Raw genomic sequence first — 20,960 nt, forward strand, 5'->3', positions numbered from 1 at the left:
TTTTATGAAATATATTTAACAAATATTGGAATATGACTATCTGATATTAAATAAATGCATGCTGATTTTATTTAATTTTTTTTCTTATCTTTCCCGTCTTGTTTGTGTCTTCTTAAAATTTAAAAGCAGTGATCATGTCAATCACGTTAACGCTTGAATCCACAGAAGGCTGCTTCTTTTTCCCTTTTCCTTTTTTTTCCCCCCCCCCCTTCTGAAGACTGGGTAAAGGTTGAATCTGTCCACAAAAGGCTGCCAAAAATTATAGAATTTACCTGTTGAAATGTCTAAAAAACTGTTGATAATACTCGCAATTAATTTTGTTCCAAACACTACAGAAATAAAAATCCCATATATAATTAATCGCAACTAATAATTGTCGTGGCTTATATACATATGATAATATTCCATACAAGGATAATTAATTATGTAAATGGGCTGGATTCACATTTACCATCTCTGGCACCAACGCACGAAAGCCATGCTAGTTAACTCTGAAACCAAGTAAGCGGGGCTTAAAAACAGTTGGAAGGCCAGAAGATGCTGATTCAGGGTCCAACTTACGTAGATACCTGCAAATCTTGCTTTCTACAATTACGTGCTTCAATCTCCATTGGCGACAGGAGTTGAAGCTTGGTATCCTTTCGGAGAAGCAAACCTTGCCTGCACTGATACTACAATAAACCAAAGGTTCCAGAATTCGAAGAAGGAACTAAAAAGTTCCAGCAGTGTGTTTGATTATTACAGTGAGGAGAGCACAAACATGCAGAGACTATAAAGATACATGTCGTTTATGTACAAGATAAGGTCTAGCCACACCAGTCTTCTCAACCTCTACATACTGAAAGCTGTTTTCTTTTCTTTGAGGTAGCCATCTATCCACCCTTTAATCAGCTTGACTTCTGTTTCTCTCTGTTGTACTAACCAATCAGGATCCTCAGGTGTTGAAGGTCGCAAGTCTATGTGATGGCCACCTGATATGTGGTAAAGAGAAAGAAACTAGATTACTTTTAACACGACAACGCACTCCATGGTTTGACAAAACTGAGATGCAAGTGTTTCCGATTAATGATAGATCAAGTGAAGTATCAACATATGATCACCTCTTTGCATTCTTGTTGTGACGATATCGAGTAGAATGTATAGAATTTTAGAATAATACTTCCATAAACCAGGTACATAGCTTTTAGCTTCTACATAAATGCATTTTTTACAGATATAAATGAGCACTGGCAACTCGAATTTTAAAAACTTACTGCCAAGTGAACAAGGAGATTGATTTTCACAGCATTAAAATCACAACATCAACAGACCAAGTTTTCGCATAGTCATCACATAGACAAATTAGACATTTGAAGCCTCAAAACAATTCTGGTGGGCACCTTAAACCAGCTGTGGAAGAAGGCGGCCAACAAGATCTCTGAGTAAATGAATCTAGAGATATGATGACATAGCAAGTAACTTAACAAGAGACTGCCTATAAGCAGCATTACTAAGAGGATTTACATGGCGTAAAATTTATCTGAGCTGTCTATAGAACTTAACAAGAGACTGCCTATAAGCAGCATTACTAAGAGGATTTACATGGCGTAAAATTTATCTGAGCTGTCTATAGTTGTTAGAAAGGTGACCAACAGTCTAGAAAACTAAACCACTTAAACTGTTTTTGCAGCACGTCTCTCAGTATTGGCTGACCCAATGTGGCCCATCAAATAATTGAAACTTCTTGAGTGTACTTTTATGTAGTTGTTGTAACCCATTTTTGGGTCCCCACAAAAAATAAATAGCCAAAAGAGGTTATAAAAATTGCAGGAGGCATGAAGCGCCCAGAAAATTGATCAAGGAGGTTAAAAATACAAAGGTGGATTTTTGACAATATATTCTTGGATGATGAGAGCCCTGGTGGATAAGAAAATTTGAATTTTGAGGAGAAAAGTCCAAATTTGAAGGTTTATGGACTTAATTGAATTTATAGAGGATTTGAGTGCAAGAAAAAATTGATTTTTAAGTCAATTTGGGCTTTAATTAGAAGAAATTTAAGTTCTGGGGCCAAAATATATTTTTTAGGAATTTATTAGGTCAAATCAGGGGCTTAATTGCATAAATATTGAAGTTTAAGGGCCAATTAGAGACTTAATTGAGAAAATCCGAAACCAGGGACCAATTTGAAAAAAACACGTAAATAGGAGGGCTGTATTGGATTGATCCGGGTCAAATTAAAGAAACTGAAAACTGGAGGACTAATTTAAAAAAACAGCGCATGGGAACCAGGCGACGTGTCGCTTGTTACTGTTCACTTTCTTCCTCAAAAAGCTGCCTGAGTGGCTGCTCAGACGCATTTTCCGGCTCGTGTGGCCTCCAAATTCGACAAAACGTGCACCAACATGTCCATATGAAACCCTTTTATCCCGGAGAATGGTCCGATCGGGTTGAAAAAGTTAGAAACGGCTCCGTTTGGCTCAAAGTGGCCACCTCAGGCAGTTCACAGCCTTGAGCTGCCAAATTTGGCAGCTCGAGGTGCACACTTTGAGCCAACGGTTGAGATGCTTCCCAACTGAATCAAGGGCTGAAATTTTTCCCCAACGTAGACAAGATTGCCCTCTTCCACAGCCTATAAATAGAGTCGGATTTGATGATCTGAGGGGGGAGAAAATCGGGTCCAAAATCAGCCAAAAAACCAGCATTTTCGCCCAATTTCTGCAGATTTCTTCCAACGTTTCTCTCTCCTCTGCAACTTTTTCATCATCCTCCCGTAGCCAACACTGGCCTCCACCGTTGCAATCACCGGAAGCACACCGTCATCCTCAGCGACCGACCACCATCACAGCCGCAACACCAACACTGCCAGGAACAGAGCTGAAGAGGAACGCAGAGAAGAAAAGGAAGAAAGGTTGAACATCGCACTCCACAGTCGCCGACCACCATCCAAGCCACTTCCCAGGCCGCCATCACCAGCATCTCCACGAAGCTGCTGAAGAAAGGGAAGAACCTTGTTGACAGAGGGAGCAAAGGAAATAAAGAGAAGAAACAGCGCCAAAAGAGTAAGGAAGAGGAAGAGGAGCCGTAGCAACGCCACCGCCAAACCGGCCACCAGCACCATCGTAAGCCCATCTATCCAAGCTCATCATCTCAGGTAACACCATTTAGGAGTCATCTTCTTGCATGCAGAATGTGCTCTGTGCACGTTCTGCAACCAAGAAAATAATTAGCCGGTACTGTACATGTATACAGTAACCAGCTAATTAATTAACGGGGTTACTGTGCTCATGTACAGTAACCCCGGTTACTATTTGTATACAGTACCCCCTTTAATAAAAAATGTTTTTTCTTTCAAAAAATTCTAAAAGTTCTTAAAAATATTGTTGATTTTTTCCTGCATATTTTTGTTGAGGTGGATTAATATTGGGTTGTATTTCTATACCGTAGAGATATAAATTCAGTATTAAAATACCTGGTTTTCGTCAAAACGTCAAAGATTTTCAAAATAAAAAATGTTTTTGCTTTCAAAAAATTCTAAAAAGTCCTTAAAAGTATTGTTGATTTTTTCCTGCATATTTTTATTAAGGTGGATTAATATTGGGTTGTATTTTTATACCGTAAGGATACAAATCCAGTATTAAAATACCCGATTTTCATCAAAAAAAAAATATATTTACATAAAAAAATGTTTTTTGTTTTAAAATACGACCTAGTCTCTCCAATATATATATTTACGCAACCAATCCGCGTTCCCGATCTCTGAGACCAGTTAGGGTTCCTAGTAACCAAAATACTAGGTGGCGACAGAATATAGGAGTCGCCACCTAGTATTTTGGTTACTAGGAACCCTAACTGGTCTCAGAGATCAGGTACGGGGACTGGTTGCGTAAAGGGAAGATATTAGCACCCCAAATACGCCTTACCTAAGGTAAGCTGTATTGTTTTATTGTCTAATAAAATCTAAAGTCTTTTCGTGTGTTTTCTAATTGTTAGTCTGTCCATGGTTCAAGAAAAATCCTCCTCGGTAAGTAGATCTTTATCTTATTAGGTAAAATCCTAACCGTTTTAAGGTCTTTACAAAAAAAGAAAATTAGGAAAACGTTTTACATATAAATTCGTAATCCCAAATACCAAAAGAAAACAAAAAGATTTTTTAGAATTTTTGAAATATTGGCCTAGTTCTAATGGCTTGAATGAACTGGTTATTAAAGCCAAAATGCATGATAATACATATATTCTTTTGAAATTTCCTTTGTTGTGTGAAAACATGATGTATATTATATATATATATTGGAGAGATTAGGCCGTATTTTAAAACAAAAAAAACATTTTTTTATGTAAAATATATATATTTTTTTTGACGAAAATCGGGTAATTTAATACTGGGTTTGTATCCTTACGTTATAAAAATACAACCCAATATTAATCCACCTTAATAAAAATATGCAGGAAAAAATCAATAATACTTTTAAGGACTTTTTAGAATTTTTTGAAAGCAAAAACATTTTTTATTTTGAAAATCTTTGATGTTTTGACGAAAACCAGGTATTTTAATACTGAATTTATATCTCTACAGTATAGAAATACAACCCAATATTAATCCATCTCAACAAAAATATGCAGGAAAAAATCAACAATATTTTTAAAGACTTTTAGAATTTTTTGAAAGAAAAAACATTTTTTATTAAAGGGGGTACTGCACACAAATAGTAATGGGAGTACTGTACACAAATAGTAACCGAGGTTACTGTACATGAGCACAGTAACCCCGTTAATTAATTAGTTAGTTACTGTATACATGTACAGTAACCGGCTAATTATTTTCTTGCTTGCAGAACGTGCACAGAGCACATTCTGCATGCAAGAAGATGACTCTTAAATGGTGATAAGGGGAAAGGTTACTTGAGATGATGAGCTTGGATAGATGGGCTGACGGTGGTGCTGGTGGCCGGTTTGGCGATGGCGTTGCTACGGCTCCTCTTCCTCTTCCTTACTCTTTTGGCGTTGTTTCTTCTCTTTATTTCCTTTGCTCCCTCTGTCAACAAGGTTCTTCCCTTTCTTCAGCAGCTTCGTGGAGATGCTGGTGGTGGCGGCCTGGGAAGTGGCTTGGATGGTGGTCGGCAACTGTGGAGTGCGGTGTTCAACCTTTCTTCCTTTTCTTCTCTGCGTTCCTCTTCAGCTCTGTTCCTGGCAGTGTTGGTGTCACGGGTGTGATGGTGGTCGGTCGCTGAGGATGATGGTGTGCTTCCGGTGATTGCAGCGGTGGAGGCCAGCGTTGGCTACGGGAGGATGATGAAAAAGTTGCAGAGGAGAGAGAAACGTTGGAAGTAAAGGAAGAAGTCTGCAGAAATTGGGCGAAAATGCTGGTTTTTTGGCTGACTTTGGACCCGATTTTCTCCCCCCTCAGATCATCAAATCCGACTCTATTTATAGGCTGTGGAAGAGGGCAATCTTGTCTACGTTGGGGAAAAATTTCAGCCTTTGATTCAATTGGGAAGCATCTCAACTGTTGGCTCAAAGTGTGCACCTCGAGCTGCCAAATTTGGCAGCTCAAGGCTGTGAACTGCCCGAGGTGGCCACTCAACGGAGCCATTTCTAACTTTTTCAACCCGATCGGACCATTCTCCGGGATAAAGGGGTTTCATATGGACATGTTGGTGCACGTTTTGTCCAATTTAGAGGCCACACGAGCCGGAAAATGCGCCTGAAAAGCAGCCACTCAAACAGCTTTTTGAGGAAGAAAGTGAACAGTAACAGGCGACGTGTCGCCTGGTTCCCCTGCGCTGTTTTTTTAAATTAGTCCTCCAGTTTTCAATTTCTTTAATTTGACCCGGATCAATCCAATACAGCCCCCCTATTGACGCGCCTTTTCCAAATTGGTCCCTGTTTTCGAATTTTCTCAATTAAGTCCCTAATTGACCCTTAAACTTCAATATTTATGCAATTAAGCCCCTGATTTGACCTAATAAATTCCTAAAAAATATATTTTGGCCCAGAACTTAAATTTCTTCTAATTAAAGCCCAAATTGACTTAAAAATCAATTTTTTCTTGCACTCAAATCCTCTATAAATTCAATTAAAAATTTAATTAAGTCCATAAACCTCCAAATTTTGACTTTTCTCCTCAAAATTCAAATTTTCTTATCCACCAGGGCTCTCATCATCCAAGAATATATTGTCAAAAATCCACCTTTGTATTTTTAACCTCCTTGACCAATTTTTTGACCATTTTCTGGGCGCTTCATGCCTCCTGCAATTTTTATAACCTCTTTTGGCTATTTATTTTTTATGAGGACCCAAAAATAGGTTACAACAGTAGTTATCTGCATGTTTTTTTTTCCCTTTATATTTTCTCCTGGTTTAAGAGAATAGGTATATAGGATCAGCCAGCCAGGAGCTTATAAGATAAGTTAACATAGGGTTTGAATATCTTTTATCCACCCAACATATTAGCCCAATGGTTATCCATGTTTGATGCATTGGCGCACTTATACTAAATTATTATTCTGCTTATCATAAGAATACGAAGATCTCAAGAAATAGTTCCAATGGATGGCAGAGAATGGAGCCAAAGGTTGTTTTAAAATCGAAATATGACTTTTGGGTTAAAAGAATTACCTTCTTCAGTGACAAGGGCAACAACAGTTTCAGATATGTTTTGCAGAACGCTGTGAAAATACATAAAAAGAGCATTAAAATAGCATTGAATCTATAATTGCAAACCATATATAGCAGCTGCATACCTCCCACCACTCCAGGGATCCAGCAGACCATTTGAGAAAATAATGTTACTTCCAAAAGTTTCCAGGGCAGTTTTGATATCCTTCACGATAAAGGAAAGCATATTAGAATAAAAGAATGACAATGACAAAGCATTGTGCATATTACTTATGTGAGAAGACAAAGCTATGCACAAGAAAACAAATCATGACATTGCAATATGTCACTGGCCTTCCATCTAATGTCTAACAAGAATAAATTATATGGGAGTAAAGCATCACAGGATAACAGTATCATATCCACCAATTACAATTATATATTTGTTAGTGACAGTATCCATGTGGCAGAACATAAAATGAAAGATTAGCCTTGGAAAAGTTAAATGTATCTTAGAGATAAATTCATCAAGGTTGGACTGCTACTACTCGAGAGTGAGGCTGAGTTCCTGATTCAAGTTAAGGATGGTCCAATTAGACACTTCTACATACAGATCTAATCATAGTTGAAAAGTACGGGTGAGCAAAAATCCGAAAAACCGAGAAAACCGGAAAAACTAGAGAGAAAAAAACCGAAAAAATCAAACCATGAAAAAACACCGATTGAACCGATTAGAATTTTTAAAAAATCATTCAGTTCAGTTTGGTTTCGGTTTGATAAACCTGAAACCGAGAAAACCGAACCGAACCGGTTCAGTTAAAAGAAAAAACTATAAAAGCCCTTTCTAAATTTTTAACACTAGCATTCCCCTCCTTCTGCATCCAATAGCCCTCACAAGCCAGATCTAGACTTTGGCCAGATCTCAATCTCAATCTATCACACTCTCGGCTGATAAAAAATGAATTCTCTATCACTTTGGCTGGATCTAGACTTCTAGTGTAGGGCAGCTGTTAGATGATGAATGCCTTGAAGACTTTATCAAGGGCCTTATTCTTTATGTTTGTTCTTTGCTTCTAGTTGAGCCTCTTGTGGAGGAATGTGAGAAGAAGTAGCTCTTAGTTTGCCCCTGATTCTTGGCCTTTGTTCCTTTTTATTTCATTGTTCTAATTCTTTGTTTCTTTGTTTGTGGTTTTCAGAAATCGACTTCGTTTGCTCACTTAGTTCTTGGAACATCATGTGAGTGAGGGAAGCCAAGATGTACATGTTCACAATGCTCTCAGTAAAATATCATTGATAGCAATAACAACCCAGAACACTTCCTCAAGATTTTTGCATGGAACGCGAAAGAGATAGGCTACTATAGGTTTTTCCGGTTTTTATGTTAAAAAAACCGAAACGGATCGAAACCGGTCGGTTTGAACCGGTTCGGTTCTAGTTCAAATTTTCCAGTTTTTCAAAATTTTATTTTGGTTACTTTTTCAGACAAAAAACGAACTGAACCGAAAATGATTACCCCTATTGAAAAGACACGAGCCATTGGCATCCTAGCAGTAAGAACTTGCATGCTCGTTTTTACACTTACGACATGTATCTTTCCTAAAGCAGTTAAATAACTCTACCATATGAGATAACTTGTTTTTTCTATTAATGAACTATACTCTATTGCCACATTTAAATACCCCATGTGTCTACTGAAATTGCTGACATAGCAAGTTCAAGTAGGGCCTAAGTTCTTGGAAAGAAAAGAGTGAGTAAACATCTCCACACACATGCATACCATTCATAACACGTATATATTCCGATGCACCTACACATATTTGAAGAATGAAATACATAGAAATTTCACATCTCTCTAAACAAACATGCAGCATGCTGATACTTTTGTATAATCAATTCAAAACCAACGAAGAAACATTTGTTTCCAAGCCCAACCAACAAGATACTCAACAATGAGAAAAACAAGCAATAACAAGGAAGAAACAGCAGAATGATCCCTTAGGGCCAAAACAGTGAATATGAGGAAACAGATAGTCGTAGCTTATTAGGAATTGATAAATATAAAAAGAAGAGCAATCAATATTTCTCTTACTTGTCCACCAAATTCCGTTGTTATCCATCTAGGCCTTGGAATAACTCCAAATTCCTCCCAGCATCCCTCTTGGTAAGATGAGTAATTAAAGTCATATGTTGGAAACATGCTTGCATCGTGACTGCTAGACATTGGCATAACCATCTCCGTGCAAGCCTATATGGTAGAAAATGAAAAATAATAACATTTTTAAAAAAGAGAAAATAACATGTCAGTCTAATGAATGTAAGCATATTCAATCATCACTCAAATTGGGGGGGGGGGGGGCAAAAAACAGGAACTTTTATAACAATTCTAGACCTGCCAGTTCCAACCATCCAAGCCATGAGGATCATCATCCAGTTCAAAGCAGTGCAATTCCCCAGTATAATTGTAATATATGCTTATTCCTTCAAAAATCCTCTCCAAAATGCTAGTCCCATCAGGACAACCATCAATCCTTTTGCAAACCTAAAGAAAAATATATAAAATATTTTCAAATTCATGAAAGAAGAAGAATCTCATAAGAAAGCAGAAAACTGTAAGAAAATCCAAGTAAGATTAATCCATAATGTTCCTGCACTTAATTGCAACAAAATATTATTAGGAGACTAAAAGAACGAAAGAAACATTCTAACCTTAGAAAGCCAGCGGTTGATTACCTAGATAAGTTCACTAAATAAAAAGTAACACGAGCCATTATTGTCTAGGAATTATCCACAAAATGTGATATTCAGACCATGCAGAAGCACGGTATGCGCAAAGCTCAAGAAGTTGAAGGCTATAAAAGTAAAGATCAAGGAAAGTTACCAAAGTCGTGTGTGTGTATACAAAAAGCACATGATATGAGTAATTTCAAATGAATAACGAATCCTTGCTAACCTCTCTAATCGGGTATCCAGGCAAAGGCATCATAAAGGAGGACGGATAGGGATAATCCACCATAGCCAAATAACTATAAGCAGAATCCAACCAGTTGGCTAGATCTTCTGTACTTTTCAATTCCCTGTCAATCGTGAATGAAATTACCAAATAGGGAACTAACTAAAAGCATATACAGAGGTTGTAATGTTTTGTTACCGGCATAAGTGGAAAGTTTTGGTTAATTGCACAAGACCATTCTTTTTGAGACCCTCAGAAAGCAATGCATCCCATGACTCTTTTATAGTATTAAAGCAACTGATGCTTTCACGCTGCAAATATGAAACACAAAATTATATTGGCACTGGAAATAGTCGACAAGCAGCCGGAAGCCGCCGCAGCAGCAGCAGACATACCTTAAAATCATTGGACACAATGTTATAAAAGGTTTCTGGCGGCACAATATCTTCGAATTGCAGAATTGGCGCGGATGAAGCAAGAGCACCAATTGCTACGTGAGGATACTTAAGCCGCATCCATGCTGCCAACACTGTTCGGATTCGTTCACGTTCAAAACCTCAATTTGTTCTTAAACCATTCTAAATAAATGAATAAAATAAGACTATGACTTACTTCCACCATAAGATCCACCGAACAGCACAACAGGGCACGCCTGAGCAGACAAATTCCTCTTCAAGTCAGTAATCAAAACAGCGAAATCAGCAAGCGCTTGCTCAGCAGTTAAATAAGACAATGTCGAAGCATTCTTATACGCCTCCTCTCTACTTCCGTACGGCATCGACTCCCCATAATACCGGTGCTCAGGAAAAAGAACCATGGCTCCGAACAGAGGAGCAATTTCCCAGACAAACCCAGTATTAACAGCGAACCATTCGATGTCCCCTTCATTTCCACAGTAGAGGAAGATGGGGCCCCGCCGCTCTGGACCCGCCCAGTGTTCGGTGTTTATCAGATACCGTTGAGGGAATTTCGGAAGATTTAAGAAGCTGAAGTGGTCTAGTTGTTGGTAAAAGTACTTGCTCTCGTATCTGTACTGTTGCTGTTCTTCTAGTTGGGTTTTGATTGGGTACGAGTGTTTGGAAAGGAAACGTGGGGCCCGTTTGGAGGAGAGATGATTCAACGGCTGTGATGCGAGTGTTGGTGGTGTGAAGATGATGGTGGTGCTAGCGATGATTATGATTGTGATCGGGAAGAGAAGAGAACGGACTGCCATTTTTAGACACTGTTGACTGTTGCGGGAAGCTGGAGCGGCGGGGCTGGACATTACTAGCGAGTCAATTATATAAGTTAGTACCTTGGGTTTTCCAAGGGAACTAAATGGTCCGTTTAGTTTTAAAAAATATCTTTTTGACCCTTTTAATCATGGTTAAGAAACTCCAAGATTTGTTCTAGTAAGAACTGTTTAAAATCTGTTGACTAAAAAAAATTGTAATTTTGATTTAAAAAAAAAACAAGTTAATTCGAGTTAACTCACTTAACCCGTGATTTAAGTCTTCCACCACGTCACCTTTCAAAATAGGTTTGATAGTGGTATTTTTAACCTATTTCATATTCTTTTAATGATAAAAATTAGACATATTTTGGAACAAAATAATATAAGATTAAGTATAGTTAACCTGGTTAAGGACTGATTAATTAGTTTTTAAAACTAAGAAGATCATTAATTTGTTTTATAAAACTAGAGGGGTTATTTTATAATTTACTCCATTACTAGTAGAATCTACGCATGTCGTCTTTTCAAGAACTTCTTGTTATGAACGGCATGTCTTTGAGGAATGGATTTTGGCATCGCCTAGGCATGATATAACAAGGGAGAATGGGATGGTGTTTTTGGGATTGGGCTTTGAAGTCTAGAGCCCAATAATAAAAGCTCAACTAACAGTGTAAATGTTAGGCTAAATCCGGCCCAATCAATCTCCTTAACATGCACTGAGATTTGGTATAATACAGCACCATACACATGATGACGAATAGTTGAAAGCCCAAAAAGAAACCTTATTCTTTTAAAACCCGGACGATTCAGATAAAAAAAAATAAAGAAAAATGAAAAACTTAACTAATCCAATCAAAATATAGCTATCAATCCATTGTTGAAATATAGCTATCAATAGGCATGCAAGTTTGGAACTAAATCGAGTTTCCTCTAATATTTACATTTATCCATTGTTTACTACTTCTTTTTTTCTTCACATTAGTTTATGTTTTTCTTGTATCCATAAAAGATAAATTTGAATAATTTATAAATAAAAAAGTTTAAATAGTTATTATATAAAATGTTCTATTAAAAAAAAAATTCATGTATATATATAACGATAATTCTTAAAACAATTTTTTTCAAGAGATGGACTCATGTATTGATATGAGTATATGTTAATGCTATAAAATAATATAAATTATATTTTAGGATTTCAACTAATAGCATAAACCATTGGATTGAATTGGTTCTTAGATATGGTATTAGAACTTTGATAGCTAAACGACTAGAGATTCGAATCTCACTATTCTCATTTATATGATAAAAAATAAGTATAAAATAATATAAATCCGTGTAAATTTCAAGCTAAAAAAACTTTTATTTAAAAAAATATATTAAAAAATAATATAAACTATATCATAAAATCTGATATTAAAAATATAATAATGGCCAATAAAAAGTCTCCAACTATTCCTGAATAGTTTTATACAAATGTAGTGTTAATTACTATATAATCCCGAGTCGGAGAAAAGGGAAAAGAAATCATGAGCACATGGATGCCTAATCCCTCGCAACTCCAAAGTCAATATATGCTTGCTCGGAGGAAGATAGAATCCTTCCGATGCGGTGATTTGACTAATCTCCAACCCATAATTATGGATTGCTACTCAAAGAAGATGGAGACGCTTCAACTTTGGAACGCAATTTGAGATAACAAAAGATCTTCCATGGCACTATTTTTAACCCTTTATTAAGAAAAATAATAAAAAAATCATGCAAGTATTGGTTTGTGTCTTGATTAAAAATATTTTTTAAGATTTGAAGGCTAACATTTAAGTTAAAGAATTCAAAAGAATAATAAAATTTATCAAGCTCTTTTCATTATTTAAACATGTTTTCCATCCCAAATTATAATAAAAACCGTGGTTTGAGAAAATCTACTACTTTATATAGCTTTTTTCTAAATTTATTTTTTTATAAAACTAATAATAAAATCTACCATGATATCAAATATATAGCTACGAATCCATTAAAAGATCTGCACCGATAGATGGCTAAGCCATGCTCATGACCATGTTGCTTAAAAGCGCACAGAGTCACGAGCATGTTCCTCCGCCGACAACAAGCCATACGCACCCAAACAGAACAATCTTTCATGGGCGCCAGATGGACCCCTGTTGCCCTAGCTTTGTGCCACAGCAGTCAGCCGAGCAGGCACTTTCGGTCTCTCAACTGTTTTTGTCCCTAGCCACCCCCCAACCACCTAGTCAATTCCTGGCCATGTGAACGCCTTCCGAGCCCTCCAGGAGTCCAAGCTCATGTGGGTCCGCTTGTGGAGTTTCTCAGAAAGTCACCGTGGCTGGGGGCTGACAGAGAACTTCTATCCGATCACTACTTTTCAAACGCAAGCAATGATGCTTTTATCCCACCAGGCATTGTAGCAAGAGTCCAAGTGAGCGGGGTAGGCCAGGGAAAGGCTAGCTAGCTATTGCTTTATCTTATTTTAATTTTCATTTTTACACTTTGATTGTCGGAATCATCTTAAATATATCTTAATTAATCTTTTAAAATTCTAAAATTAATAAATAAATAAACATTCAATGACTCTAAGACTTATAATATTTACATTGATAACTTTTAAAAAATAAACTTAAAATTTAATCAGTTAAGTTATACCTTCAAGACCTTCAAGATTACACTCTTGCGTATCATTTTAATGAGAGGATCCTCTCCTTTCGTCCCTTTTCCCTTGAAAATAAATCAAAGTAGGGTGATTGTATAGTATTACTTTCGAACTAGCTAGACTCTTTTTGTCCAAAGCGGAATGATTCCTCTCCACCTCTCCTTCAGCAAATTAACACTTTGTCTCTATGAAGATAACCTACTCATACATCTTTCTTTTTTTTCTCTTTCTTTTTTCCTGCTTCTGCATGCCCTTTTAGTCCATCCAGCAACGAGCACATCAATGCCAAGGCGGCAGTGTCCCCTCCGTATATTTTATAATTTAAGAAATCTGAAAGGGATCGCGAATTTATTGTCAATGCAGGGACAAATCATAGTGGATTCGCGCATAGATTTGTTTCTATTTTTCATTTTTTTTATCACATGGTTATCAAAGTTTATTTCGATTCAGTTCTTTTATATTAATGGCTTGTCTTGCAATTGTTCAAACTGAGGTTCAGCATTATTTTTTTTTTATTTGAAAAAAATAAAAAAGGCCAAGGCTCTCGAGCATATGCTCAACATTTTGATCTTTAAAATTAATTAATTAATTAAATACACGTTATTTTATGCAATACCATTGAAATTTACTAAGTTTTTCAAATAATGTTATGAAAAAAAAAATTTAATACCAGCCAATGTTATTTTTATACAACTCATTATAATCATTTTTACTTATTTTATTCAGTTATATTAATATGAATGTCTATTTTTATTCTCATATAATTAAATAAAAAAATAATTTTAAAATAAAAAAGTTATTAAATTCAGTTGGGTTTATAATTTAGATCATGAACTTGACAAATTAACTCGGGTTAATTTATTTTGACCTAAAAAGTTATCATCTTAATATTAAAAAAATATATCTTGATGTTTTCGTTAAGACTAAGTTATGAATTATTATCCGGTTGATTTTCAAGTTGATGTAATGAGTGGTGTGAAAAAAAATTCTCCATGGCAACATGCTTTTTTATTCTTATATTTTTTAATGCCTCACTTAAAAAAAAAAAAAAAAAAAAAAAACTTATTATCTTACCCTAAAGTTGAGGGCAATTAAGAATTCTAGATGAATATGCATACAGTATATAAAATACCCCATAGATATATGTAACACTTTCTTATAAGTTTTATTTTTTTTATTTTTTATAAGGACTTTTTTTTATTCAAATATTTAAATTAATAAAAAATACACAAATAGTTAATTAAGCTGAACAAATTAATCAATATATTTGTCTGGGTTGGATATATAAATACTATACAATACAAGTAAAAACCAATTTATATTATAAATATATTCGTGAAATCTTGTTAAAAAAAGTTATTGATTGTAGAAAAACTAACGGTAAAACAAATAAATTGTTTTAAATGATGCATGAAATCTTCACAATAATAATATTGAAGACAACATTTAAAATAAAAATAAATACGGATTCTTCCACTTGACATAAAAGAGATCCATCACACGAGTAAATAAAAGAATAATAACAATCCAAGGAAATTTCCCAAAATTCTTAGAAACTAGCCAAAGTCACGAAAGGTTTCAGAAAACCTTATCCTGAAAGAATTCTGCCCTCCATCTCTGCCAAGTTCTACGCTCCATAATCATCAAACCCCCACAGAATCAAATGCTCATCATCCCAAATCATTGGTGGGCTCGTTTTGTCTACCCACTGACACGCAATCTCTGCACATTTTACTCTTTTCACTGTCGTGTTTTGTTGAAAAATGGAGAGAGCGGCAAGAAAAGCACCACTAGTTTATTCCTCATTCGTGTCACTTTTAATGAGTGGATTGGATTTGGAGGCTTGATTAATTAAAGGAGAAGATTAACTTAATGATTCACGTAATTATTCTGATCATACTTGTGTCTTATGCCCCCCTTTTCCCCTTGTAATTATTGCAATATATTCCTTCAGAAAGTGAAATTTGAGGTACATCGCATGCATACAATTTGTTTTTATACTACTCCTCTTTGTATTGTGTCGACTGTTTCAAAGTCAATGTATATCCACTCGGGTCCAAAGCAGTGCCTTATCTACTTGCTTTCTGCTACACGTCCAAAAGCTTTGAATAATTCATTTCTTTAAAATGCTTTTCCAAAACTCCAATGCTATTGATATTAACATGGAATTTTTTTTTTTAGAATGTGGTTGTGATTGTTTTTTAAAATATTTTTAGTTAAAAAATACATTAAAATAATATTTTTTTTATTTTTTTAAAAATCACTTTTGACATTAGCGTATCAAAATAATCTGAAAATACAAAAAAATTATTAATTTGAAATAAAAAAAATAAAACATTTTTAAAACACAAAAACAAATAAGGCTTTATAAGAATAGAAACAACAGAGAGAAGACATGTGTATGTTGGATTAATTAAACTCTAAGATTAGCATTTATAAAAATATACTACCCTTTAACTATAAATTCTAATAGTAAGGTATTTTCCTTTCAATCAAGTTTTGTTAGATTAGGTGCCATGTGTTAGTCGTCATCCATTGGTTGAGGCTTAACAAATTATTTGTGAAAAAAAAAAGTATATACAAAACAGAAAAAAGAAAAAGAAAAGGAAAGAAAAGCTTATAGAAATTAAGAATAAAAACATTGGAAAATGAAATTATGGCTTAAAATAATTTTGAAGCAAAATAAGAAGAGTTTGGAATGTAATTCATGTAATAACATTTAATTAAAAAATATAGAATGATCGGTTTTGATTCTTTATTCTCATTGTTTTTAGCTTAAATGATATTTAATATTCTTCAAAAACATTAAACTGTTATTTTCAGACACAGCATATATGTTAGAGAAACAAGAGCTAATTTGACACATCCCATTGAGCTTTTGATTGGATGTTGTTGTAGTTTTAAAGTTAAGAAGATGTCTTTTTTAATTTTTCTTTCTTCACGGTTTGACATCCTTAGGATTTTAAACCATTTTTTTGCCTTTGATTCCTAACTTTTTCAGTATTACTAGTTTTTGGCACGTGGTTCGCTCGTGTATTATATATACCACTATTTTCTAATTTTATTCTTAACAAAATTTTTAGATTATTTATAAATAAATAAATTCTAATATTTTTTAAATTAAAATAACTGATTTTGAAATCTCAATAGCACTTTCACCCAAGATCTGATGACCTTTAACTCTCTCTCTTTTTCATTTTTAGAACATATAAAAATTAATTCTATCCCCAATCATAAAAAGTAGAAATATAAAACTGAATTGCCTTTCATTATACAATAGTTAGAAGTTGGCATATATGTGTATCATATTCTTGCAAAGAATGTTCTATTATTCTCTTTATAAAAATAAATAAATTAAAAGACAAGATCTTAATTTCTATAATCTCTAATTTGCAATCATTTTCATGAAATCGAGAGCAAAAAGAGAAGGGGGAAAGGAAAGTCTTCTTATCGGAGCACAAAACCGTCTGGTTCCATCAACCAAAATGGCCACAAAGCATTGGAGATAATCCTAACGAGTCATAACGCATTTCCACGATATAAAAATATTATCATAAAAATATTATTAGGCAGAATTCATTTTCTGAACCATTTTACTGATCCAGTTTCAAGCTTGAACGGCTGCTAAATATATATTAGGTCTAGCAATCGAAGGTGGCCATTATGTTTTGTGGAAACGGACGTACCACACCTCCCTGAAAGATGAATGGTCCAAGGGATGATCGTCCATAAAATATTATAAAGAACAATTCACGAATAATTTAGCCAGCAAATGCTTAGTAACTTAGTTACTGTTGCTTTTGATTCTTTCACTTAAATTGTTTCTGTATAATTTAGGGATGATCGTTAAACTTTTTGATGGACACGGGTTTAGCACAATTTCAAGATCAATAACAAGATTTTATAATATAATCTATGATCATATTTCCTTTCAAATAAAATAAACTCCAGATCATGCATGTCTTGTTATTAATAAAGATTTTATCCAGCCGGCCCGTTATAAATCCTTAATGCGTAGTTTTTTTTTATGAACTCAAAGATGTCTTTGTAGTTGAGGATATATAAATATTTTATTCATTTGTTTTTAAGATTTATCATGTTTTATGGGTGACCTAACTTCTTCTCATCAGGATAGCCGACAGTGCATTATTGGAAGTGCGTGTCCAAGTATACATAGCAGGTAGGTCCCCAAGACGCACAGATCAACTTTCTAGTTAAGCAAAGATCCGGATTCTTGTTGATGAATCATATTCTGCCTCCATTATAACTCTATGAAGCTCCAATTATGTGCCTAAGCACCTACTTTATTTGCTTTTTTTTCCCCTGTTAATTGTTTTTTTATTTTTATTTTTCACAGTACACAGCAAACCAAGAAACAAACAAGGCTGCAACACCCCGCTCGTGAAGATCACATAACTAGAGAGATAGTGCACATCCTTTTCTACCTTCACTATTAGCAACTAGGTAACCACCCACCATCCCCATTAATTAAAATTAAAAAGAAAGCTATTCTAGCAAGCAATATTACATGCATGATGCCCGTCTCTAGCTAGTTAAAACCGGGCTTGGAGTGGGAGACATTTCATGTGCTGTGTTTTAAAAAAGGAGATCATTAATTAATGGCCCGTGATGGGCTCCCGATCATAATATCTAATTAACTTGATTCATCATCAATCTAGATTATGAATAAATCAATCATATAAAAACATGTCATTTTCTTATGTGATCGTATTAGGAAACATTATATATTTTTTTAGTTTTTCTTCTAATAGCAAAAAACAAAGACAAATTATATATTTTTTAGACAAAAATGATTTGAAAAATAGATTCTTAAATGGAAAAAAAAAACATCCCTTGATTTTTTTATCTCCTAATAATTGGATTATAACAAGAAAGACAAGTCTTCGTGTTAAACTTTGTATATAATAGGCCCACCTTCATTATCTATAAGTGCTTGTTTGGAGCTTTGTTTGCGCTGGAACCTTAACAAATTTTAAAATTTTTTGTATGCTAATGTCAAATTATTTTTATAAATAAAATAATATTATTTTAATAAATTTTCAATTTTCAAGTAAAAAATATTTTAAAAAAACCATCAATCACACCCGCACCCTCTACTTTTCTCAAGTTAATTTCAGCTACCTTTCTCAAGTTAGTTTCAGCACGAAAAGAAATACCAAAACTTTAACTATTGAGCTTTCCCGTGGACACATTATATAGCATTTCTTTTTTAACCCTCATTATTTTAAAGCATTCTTCGACATGGCTTTTGTTTGTTAGTGGAGAAATTAAGGAACATAAAAGTAGTAAAGCAAAGCAAAATAGCGAGGCTGCCGGGCATATAATAAATAGGAGAGGCGTAAACAAAGCTAATAATTGATGAATGTAAAGGGAAACTACATATGCCAAAAAGCATTGGAAAAGTAAGTGGTAATGGTTAATCTTGGTACGTTAATGGGTGGCGAAGGTCCAAGCGAATCATTCTCTTGATGTGTCGCCCACTAGCATGTGAGCTGCATACTATTCTCTCTCTAGAGAGGGAGAGGGAGCAATTTCCCTTAATTGTTTGTTTGCTACGATAATGTGAAAGATAATGGGAGTAGTGGGGTTCGTCCAAATGGTCAACCTTTGTATAGAGAGAGATATGGTGTTTTGCATACTTTCCATGCCCTAAGATTCGTTCCTCTACTCAATTCATTCCTTTGATTAATTATCATAGCCACCTACCTACCCACCCACCTCCTCCCCCTTAAACACAAATAAAATGTCTTCCTCATCCTCTTCCTTTTATTAACACCCTTTGTCTCCCCATTCCTCTCAAATTAACTTGCTCTCCCCTAGTTCATCATTCCCTCTTCCTTTCGTATTCCCTTCGTCTTAGAATCAAGAGCGCTGTTCTTGTTTGTTACTCTAATGGGGTGCCTTGATGATGGGTGCAACACTGGCCTTGTTCTTGGGCTAGGCTTCACAACAACAAACCTAGAGAATACATCTAGGCCAGGTGATAACAACAAGCGGCTTATAAAGCCTCAGATTAAGCCACTAATGACAGGTTTTGAGCCTTCACTTAGTTTGGGTCTTTCTGCTGAAACTTATAGCCTTGTGGACGGAAAGAAAGGCTGTGAGGAGTCTGTTGGTGCTCATGATCGGTTGTATCGTCAAGCTTCTCCTCATAGTGCTGTTTCTTCTTTCTCTAGTGGTAGGGTTAAGAGGGAAAGAGACCTTAGCAGTGAAGATATAGAGGTAGAGAGGGTTTCTTCAAGAGTAAGTGACGAAGATGAAGATGGGACTAATGCAAGAAAGAAACTTAGACTCACCAAAGAGCAATCTGCCCTTCTGGAGGAAAGCTTCAAACAACACAGCACCCTCAATCCTGTAAGTAATTAATTAGCCTCTTGATCTGTGTTTCAATTTGATATCTGATTTTGTGTTTATGTCCCTGTTCTAGTGATTAGAGTTCTGATCCTTCTTTAATAAATGAACAGAAGCAAAAGCAAGCTTTAGCAAGGCAGTTGAATCTACGTCCGAGACAAGTTGAAGTGTGGTTCCAAAACAGGAGAGCCAGGTAATCAATATCATCTAATTTAACCGTGTAAGACTTGTATAACCCATCAAAATCATCTCCACAAAACGATGCCGTGATATCCATAGCAATCCAAAAGCCCCCATAAAAGAAGCTTCCTATCCCTGAAAAGAATATATATGTATATATTTTTTAAAATTATAGATCAAATTATATACAAGGGGCCGTAGCTAATGATGGCTAGTGATCATGTGCAGGACAAAACTGAAGCAAACGGAAATGGACTGTGAATTCTTGAAGAAGTGCTGTGAAACACTAACAGATGAGAATAGGAGGCTACAGAAGGAGCTCCAAGACCTTAAATCACTGAAAATGGCACAACCCTTTTACATGCACATGCCAGCAGCTACTCTTACCATGTGTCCATCTTGTGAAAGAATTGGTGGGGTTGGTGAAGGGGCTTCAAAGAGCCCGTTCTCCATGGCTACAAAGCCTCACTTCTATAATTCCTTCACTAATCCTTCGGCGGCATGTTAATGAAGGTTCAGGATATATAGAAGATAAATAAAATTAGAATATATATAGACCAACCCCACAATCCCTCTAATTTTTTTGTTTAGAGCTTGTAGTAAAAGATTAATTAGTGTAATTAATTATTTTGTAGAAAATAGTAGTTGCCGATCAGTCCTCTTTTCCCTTTTTTTTTTTTTTTTCAATTCATTACATGTTTGTATATTGTTAAGCAGATTATATATAAACAAAAATTCTATGAAGGAATGACTATTGTTTGTTGAAATTTATGAGTTCCTCTCTGACATCGTATCCCTCCTCTGTTCTCCGGCAATTTCGCCAGGTTCGGGCAGTCATGACACATGATGCCGAAACCATCAAATTTTATGCATGATCCGGAATTTAGTAAATATTTTATGGTGCAGCCTATATGAATCTCGAACAAACACATGATCATTCCATCCAATACTCACATACTAATATATTGGACAAGTTTCTATCACACTCTCAAAGTCCTCTCAAGGTC

At 35.2% G+C, this 20,960-nt stretch overlaps 2 protein-coding genes across 2 annotated transcripts; one reads left to right on the forward strand and one right to left on the reverse strand.

Moving 5' to 3' along the window:
- Positions 1–334: 334 nt before the first annotated feature.
- Positions 335–10,794, reverse strand: LOC118063190 (uncharacterized). Its single transcript, XM_035077153.2, has 9 exons — positions 10,136–10,794; positions 9,919–10,052; positions 9,722–9,834; positions 9,524–9,647; positions 8,963–9,112; positions 8,663–8,818; positions 6,720–6,799; positions 6,595–6,644; positions 335–971 (listed from the first exon to the last, which is right to left on the reverse strand). The coding sequence occupies exons 1-9, from the start codon at positions 10,785–10,787 to the stop codon at positions 832–834; spliced, it is 1,599 nt and encodes a 532-aa protein (XP_034933044.1). The 5' UTR covers positions 10,788–10,794; the 3' UTR covers positions 335–831.
- Positions 10,795–18,993: 8,199 nt separating this feature from the next.
- LOC118063191 (homeobox-leucine zipper protein HAT22) lies at positions 18,994–20,608 on the forward strand. Its single transcript, XM_035077154.2, has 3 exons — positions 18,994–19,776; positions 19,887–19,966; positions 20,182–20,608. The coding sequence occupies exons 1-3, from the start codon at positions 19,315–19,317 to the stop codon at positions 20,459–20,461; spliced, it is 822 nt and encodes a 273-aa protein (XP_034933045.1). The 5' UTR covers positions 18,994–19,314; the 3' UTR covers positions 20,462–20,608.
- Positions 20,609–20,960: the final 352 nt, after the last annotated feature.

The sequence above is a fragment of the Populus alba genome, chromosome 7 (assembly GCF_005239225.2).
Source record: "Populus alba chromosome 7, ASM523922v2, whole genome shotgun sequence".
In the NCBI taxonomy this organism is placed as follows: domain Eukaryota; kingdom Viridiplantae; phylum Streptophyta; class Magnoliopsida; order Malpighiales; family Salicaceae; genus Populus; species Populus alba.